General features: G+C 30.7%; 1 protein-coding gene across 4 annotated transcripts in view; it reads right to left on the bottom strand.

Moving 5' to 3' along the window:
• The window catches only part of Dmd (dystrophin), a 2,293,239-nt gene that overhangs the window by 1,282,327 nt on the left and 1,003,574 nt on the right, over window positions 1-7,338 (bottom strand). For all 4 annotated transcript variants that reach the window (XM_029473189.1, XM_021152893.1, XM_029473188.1 and 1 more), the window contains exons 31-32: window positions 2,335-2,445; window positions 1,842-2,015 (exon numbers count right to left, since the gene is read on the bottom strand). In XM_029473189.1, the coding sequence (XP_029329049.1) occupies window positions 1,842-2,015; window positions 2,335-2,445 (285 nt within the window). The remainder of the gene's footprint in view (window positions 1-1,841; window positions 2,016-2,334; window positions 2,446-7,338) is intronic.

Raw genomic sequence — 7,338 nt, 5'->3', positions numbered from 1 at the left:
CCTGTCCCAGAAGCTGTCTGCCTCTGTGGTCCTCACTCTCACCTGTGCAGGTTAAGTTCGGCGGNGTCCTGGAGCCAAGATGGCGCTCCCTGCAGGGCGGACTACTCAAATAATAATTCTTACTAAGAAAATTCTCACTAGTAGGTGGGTTGTCTTTAGAATTAAAATAATTATAACATGTTTTCACTTCTTAGATTAAAATCAATATGTAAATGCATATATTAAATTTATGTTTCATTATGGTCACATAGTTTGTTATGAATCTGACTTTCATGACTGATATTGCTATTATATATTGCTATTATAAAATATAATACCAATAACTGTAAATTCATTTTGACACTTTTCAATTTTTTAGTTTAATTTATATCGTCAAATATATAGAAAAATCTGCATTTTGGAAACACTGAAATCATTCAGTTTTATGCTAGCAAATAGTTATGTCAATTTAAAATTACTGATACTTCCAAATGTTTCTGTAATTGAACTTGAACAGCTTTTTAAAAATTTTTCATTGGAAGAGATTTTACTAACAGTATATTTAATGACGAACTCACTATTTGTAACCAGCATGTTAAGACATTTTGTTACAGAAAAAAAGTTTTAGCAAGGAGTGATGGCACTAGTGTTTAATCCCAGTACCTGGGTGGGGTTTTAGGCACAAGATTCATAAATGTAAGGCCTGCTAGTTTATATAGTGACGCCTCTTAAAACATTATCATCACTGTCATCATTGTCATCATCAACAATTAACAAACAAAACAACAAAAGTTCTTGAAGACAAGGATTCAGTTATAATATATATCATCATAAATTATATTTAAAAGTAGATAATATAAAATCTGTGAAAGAAAGATGTCTTTACAGAAAATGTATTCCCATTGTTTCCAATATTAATACCAGAACAAGATACAAACCAAGCTAATGTTTTGTGCTGTTTCCTTTGTACAGACATAGGCATAGTTGTTTTGAGATCATTAACTGGAAGATAACTATTATGAAGCATGATCCTATTTGAAGAGAATGAATATCTTTCCCATTGCAAATGTAAGTAATGGTAATTTTCATTTTCATTTTTTCTTGAAAATGTTAAGATATGACACCAGGTATGCCTATTCTTATTTGTCTATTACCAGAAAATCCCTGCATAACACTATAAAAATTCTATTTTGGATGGTGAAATTACTTGATGCAATTATTCCATTAAACACATCCAAATTATCGATGAAAGTACTTGCTAAATAGAAAGAATTTACCCATCTATTTGGATATAATTGGTACATTAATAAAGACATCTTATAGGACAAATGATACAGATTTATGTTTTGTAGTCTGGTGACATTTCAATGTATATTCAATAATTAGGATTTGTTGTATTTAGAATGCAATCTGTTGTGTCTTTCACAGCTTTCTTTATTTTCTCTTTGGTAATCTGTAACCTGGAGGATAAAGATGACTACTGTACAACATTTAAACTCACTGAGAAACATAAATTCTGGAATGGTTAATAATATTACAACTACTGCTGCAGTTGCTGTTTCATTTCTTGATTTCCTTTTCACAATATGTACCAAGAGAGAATAATATAAATAGGACTCATTTTTTTATTCTTTAGCCATTAACAAAATTATTGACTCAAAAATCACACACCTAAAATGCCAACAAATGACTATTATTTCTATAAGAACTATATATTAATGTATTGTCATTTTCCTTAATCTTAAAACTATGTGTTATAATTATTACAGCTGTGTAAAATACATTGTTACCAAAGATTATTGAATTCTTCTAATATAGCAAACTGAAAAGGTAGCTGGATATTTGCCACTAGGAATACATACCACACAATGACTTAGTTGTGACTGAACTACTTCCTGTTCAACACTCTTGATTTCCAGTGCAGGCAAGTGCATCTTCACTTCATCTAAAATCATCTTACTTTCCTCTAGACGTTGTTCAAAATTGGCTGGTTTTTGGAATAATCGAAATTTCATGGAGACATCTTGTAATTTTTTCTGTAACAGTAACATAAAGAAATACTAATTAATCTATCTTTAATAGTGCAACCAGTCAATTATCATTTTCTGAAAAAAAATTTAAAATAATATAAATGGAAATTTGTACATCATTTTCTAACACATAGAACATGTCGTTTAGAGAATTTAGTATTCTAAATAAATGTGATACTAAGCAGTTATATCTTAACTTATCTTTACAGTGTACAGAAGTTATTTTTTAAATATTATACTGAGAGATGCCATATCATAATTTTAAATTTGATGATAACCAAGTTGTCTAATAATCAATAACCCTGGGATATAAAATAAAGCATACCTGTGCAACATCAATTTGTGAAAGAACCCTTTGGTTGGCATCCTTCCCCTGGTTATGTTTCTTCATTTCTTCTAAACTGATCTCATGACTTGTCAAATCTGATTGGATTTTCTGTTGGAAAGAATATACTATTATTGCAAAGGAAATACCCATTCCAAGAACATGGAATTTTGAAATATGCATGAACTATCACTAACAACACAGATTCCTCAATATAGGCAAGAATTCCTCAAGTCTTCCTTATATAATAAAAAAAGTAATTACTTCTCTATTCAAAGTTGAGATTATTATAAAAATCCTATGGATATGCTTTTCAATGTAGAATTTATATTTATATGTCATATTTATTATTGACTGCATTTTATTTTGAAAGTATATTCAAATCTGGCCAAATATATAAATGCCAAACTGTACAAGTAATGTAGCCATGATGAAGGTGAAAAATATAATAATCTTAGGGGAATTCTTTAGAATATTCCAGCTTAAGCTCTTGAAAATTAGAATAAAAAAAGTTGTGTTAGCTACTTTTCTCATTGCTGTAACCAAATATCTTGGAGAAACAATCTGAAGTAGTAGTGCCTTATTTCACCTACAGGTTTAGCAGAAATATTTTGCTATTTTGGACAAGTCATGGCAGGTAAAATAACTTCATCTATAACCTGGAAGTTTGGGGTATCATTTGCCTGTTCTTATAATACAGACCAAGAGATTCTTACAGATTTTACACTAGCACAAAGGACTCACAAACCCCCACAGGGTTACACTTAGTATCCTATTTCTGCCAGCCAGTCAACAAATATTTTCAGAAACAACCAAAAAGAGTATCAAATGCTAGTACAGGAAAAGAATTCAAACACAAAAACATGTACAGAATTTTTCAGAAACAAAGAAAAGAATCTAAGTGATATGACTTTCTAAGACACTGAATTGGTTCATATAGCTATTAATTTTAAAATTATACAGAAACAGATTATTTCTCTTCAACAATTTTTATCGAATTGTTATGCTAATTTCTTTTTTTTTTTTCAAATTTTGGGGTAGCCATTTGAGCAAAAGTAAAAAGAAACAAGAATTGATCTTCCTGCTCTAGTGGAAATTATATAAGTATCTTGCTACTTTGTAATTGTAAATTAGGATGTGTGTGTTTTCATTCATAGGATATTCTTTCTTAAAATCATCTCATGTTCTAAGAACCTTGAATGGCAGGTGTACTTCAAAAAATAATTCCAAACAAATTATTCGCTGACAACTTCATGTGAGTGAGCCCAGGTGAGCATACAGGTCATCAAATTATCAGCCCCAAACCTAAAATAAACTTATTAGAGATGCCAAAAATCCCCAACCAAATGAACATCTTTAGTCCAAAAAACCACTAGAGATTGTATTACATGATTGTTGCCAATATCCTAATTTTTAGTTTCCTTTAAAAAAATTATTTTGAGTTTATCACCCACAACACATTTCTGTATACTTATAACAAATTGTCTTTCATTTTAATTTGAATTTAATGGATTACATTTAATTGAACATATTTTCATAGAAAAGTGTAAGACTAGAAAACTAAAAGCAATTCTAATTTTGGAAAACAACAAAATATGGCATGAATTTAACTAGAATATAAGTAGCAATCAAGAAGTAAATTTCATACTGTCCTAAATGAGCAGAACGATGGGGACGGTTGATTGTCAAAATATTTTGAGCTACGAACTGCCTAGTAGATTAGTGAAACAAACATCTGGCCAGGTCTACTCGGGTATTTCTGGAGATTAAGATTAACTAACAGTGAAAAACCTGTCTCAACTATGTATGGCATCAATTCATTTAGCTTCAAGTATGAATAAAATACAAGAGTGAAAAGGAGAAAGCCTGATGTTATAGATATTTTTCACTCTATCCTGGCCTTCAACAAAGAAGGAAGCCAGACAGACAATAGATGAAAACTTACATACCTGAGAGCATAATTAAGTCATCTTTTAAGATGCTTTGCTCAAGCTTTGTTTTATTGCTGCTGTTTTATTTTGTTTTTGTTTTTTTTTTTTGTTTGTTTGTTTTGTTTCTTTTGGTTTTTAGATTTGGAGAAAATTAAGTGATCAACCAAAATGGCTTCCATTATTCTGAAGATGATGTTTTATTTTTTTAATTAGAATCCAATAGAAAACAAATTAAATCATTGCTTAAGGCATCAGAATGTAAAAATATACATGGCTTCAGAAGTACTCATGTGTCAATAGTGAGCCTAAATTCATGAAAGCAACCATAAACACCATTGCTACAAAAACTAAATAGCTATTAATTCTATTAATTAATTTTACAAGGAATGTGAAAATCCTCTACAATGGCAATTCCAAAAGCATGGGTAAAAGAAATTGAAGAAGACAAACAAAAAATATGGAATGATCTCCCATAGCCAACTGGTTAACAGAAGGAGTATAGACATATAGTTGGAAGAAGGCCAGTCAGGATATCACCTTGTAAAGCATGAAATTTGAGATTATTTTTCCATAAACTGACAAAAATGAGCTCAAAATAATCATTAGGTTGTGAATAAACCTAATGTTAAAACCAGAAAAATCTGAAATTACTAGAAGAAAACTATGCAAGCACTTCAAGACATTTCTAATTTTGTTTTTAGTTTATTTTCAACTATAATGAATTGTACTGTGTAATGTGAAAATTTTCTGTGAAAATACATTAAAGTAATGACATACAATATTCGCAAACTAAAATACAGCAATTAAAAAGCACACCACAGTGAATGTGTTTTGTAGGTGATATTTAATGTAAGAAAAGTTCATATTGTTTTCCTATAAACACACATTTACTGCCGAAGCTATTGAATGCTAAATGTACATGGAAAAAGTAACAACATTCTTCTGGTTATTAGAACAGAAAGTAATGCATAGGCATACACAATTCATGTACACATCACACTACAAATCACATTGTACTATGATTTGTGCAGCATCTATGCTAAAGTAGTTTTCTTTCCACTCTAAAGAACTATACTGTGGAATGTGAAAATTTTCTGTGAAAATACATGAAAGTAATGACATACAATATTCCTGAACTAAAATAAAGCAAATTAAAAGAAAAAAAAAAAGAATGACATAAGCAAAAAAGCACAGAAAACAAAAGCAAAAATGGAAAATGGTATTAGAAAAGCGAAGAAAATGCTGAACAGAAAAGGAAACAATCAACAGCCTGAAGAGACATCTAAGAGAATATGAGGAGATATCTGCCAACAATTCTTCTGACTTCATATATATATATACACACACACACACATATATACATATATATGTATCTGAAATCTTTTTATTAGATATTTTCTTCATTTACATTTCAAATGCTATCCCCAAAGTCCCCTATACCCTACCCACCACTCTGCTCCCCAACCCACTCACTCCCACTTCCTGGCCCTGGAATTCCCCTGTACTGGGGCTTATGATCTTTGCAAGACCAAGGGCTTCTCCTCCCATTGACGGCCGCCTAGGCACATCCTCTGCTACATATGCAACTAGAGACACAGCTCTGGGGGGTACTGGTTAGTTCATATTGTTGTTCCTCCTAAAGGGTTGCAAGACTCCTTTACCTCCTTAGGAACTTTCTCTTGCTCCTTCATTAGGGGCCCTGTGTTCCATTAAATAAACAGTATTAATATTTAGAATATGAAAGGAACTAAAACAAAGAATAAGGGCTCCATTAAAATTTTAGGCCATGTGAAAATATATTTATCAAAAATTATATATAGGTAACAAAGAAATATAAAATTGCTCAACAACTAGCCATTGTGACAATATACGTCACAGATAAAATTAGGTATCATTTCACCCCAGCCTGGATCATTATTATTTTTAAAAATGAAATAAACATTTACTAGTGAGTATACAGATAAAAATGAACGCATATACAGCTGGCAGCAATGTAACATAGCATTACTACTATAATTGACCATGTAGAGGTTGTTCAAAGCTCTTTAAACATAATTTATAATGCAATAGCTCTGCTCCCAAGTTTACATATAAAATTATTAAATTATTAAATTATTAAATTTTGTATACAAAATAGATTGCTGCCTATTCATATTCATTGTGTCAGTATTCACAATAGCTAAGATATTAATTGAGAATTTGTGCCCATCAAGATATTTAATATTGGTAAATGAAATAAATATATACAATTGGATATTATCAAGCCACATAAAATGATATCCCTTCAATGAAAGAGAAATGAATGATTACATTAAATCATCTTGCTAAATATAACTATCATATATTAATGAAACTAAATAAAATTATAATAATTACAGGAAATATTTTGCTGGTAATCTTCAAAGAAATCGATTTATTGGCCATAGCTGAACCAGGATAAGTTTTCTGGGTGAAAAAAAAACCATATCAGAGAGTATAGAGGAGGAGTTGTGATTATGTTGACTCATTGATAGTAATTGTCATAGACAATAGCAGTGGACTCTCAGATAGAAGTGCTGACTCTGAATACAAGTTCCAGAGAAGATTGATGAGGAAATTGCATTATGACTTGTATTTTTGTGTGTACTATATATGTCTCTGCTTAAAGAAGAAAGATGACTTGCCTAAGCCAAGAAAAACATTGAACTAACAAATAATATCAGTTACTAAAGTCTCTATGCAGAAACAAAAACATTACAGAAAGCCAAGACACTATGTTCCTCCAAAGATTATGAATCCCATAAAAATGACCCCTAATGAGAATGACTTAGAACTTACAAAGAATTTAAAAGAATAAGTATCTTAAAATAACTCAAATAAGAAACAGACTCTGAGAGAACATACAGATACACACACACACACACACACACACACACACACGCACAGCACAACACAATGGAATGAGAAAGTAAATAGGAGATAGTAAACTAGAAATCAATAAATAATTGCTGAAGACAAGCCAATAATATGATACTGGAATGAAAAGCTCAATAAGCAAAATAAATGCTTACTGGAAAAATCTCACTTATTAATG

This window comes from Mus caroli, chromosome X (assembly GCF_900094665.2).
Source record: "Mus caroli chromosome X, CAROLI_EIJ_v1.1, whole genome shotgun sequence".
Taxonomy (NCBI): Eukaryota; Metazoa; Chordata; class Mammalia; order Rodentia; family Muridae; genus Mus; species Mus caroli.
This window is presented reverse-complemented; position numbering and strand designations above follow the sequence as displayed.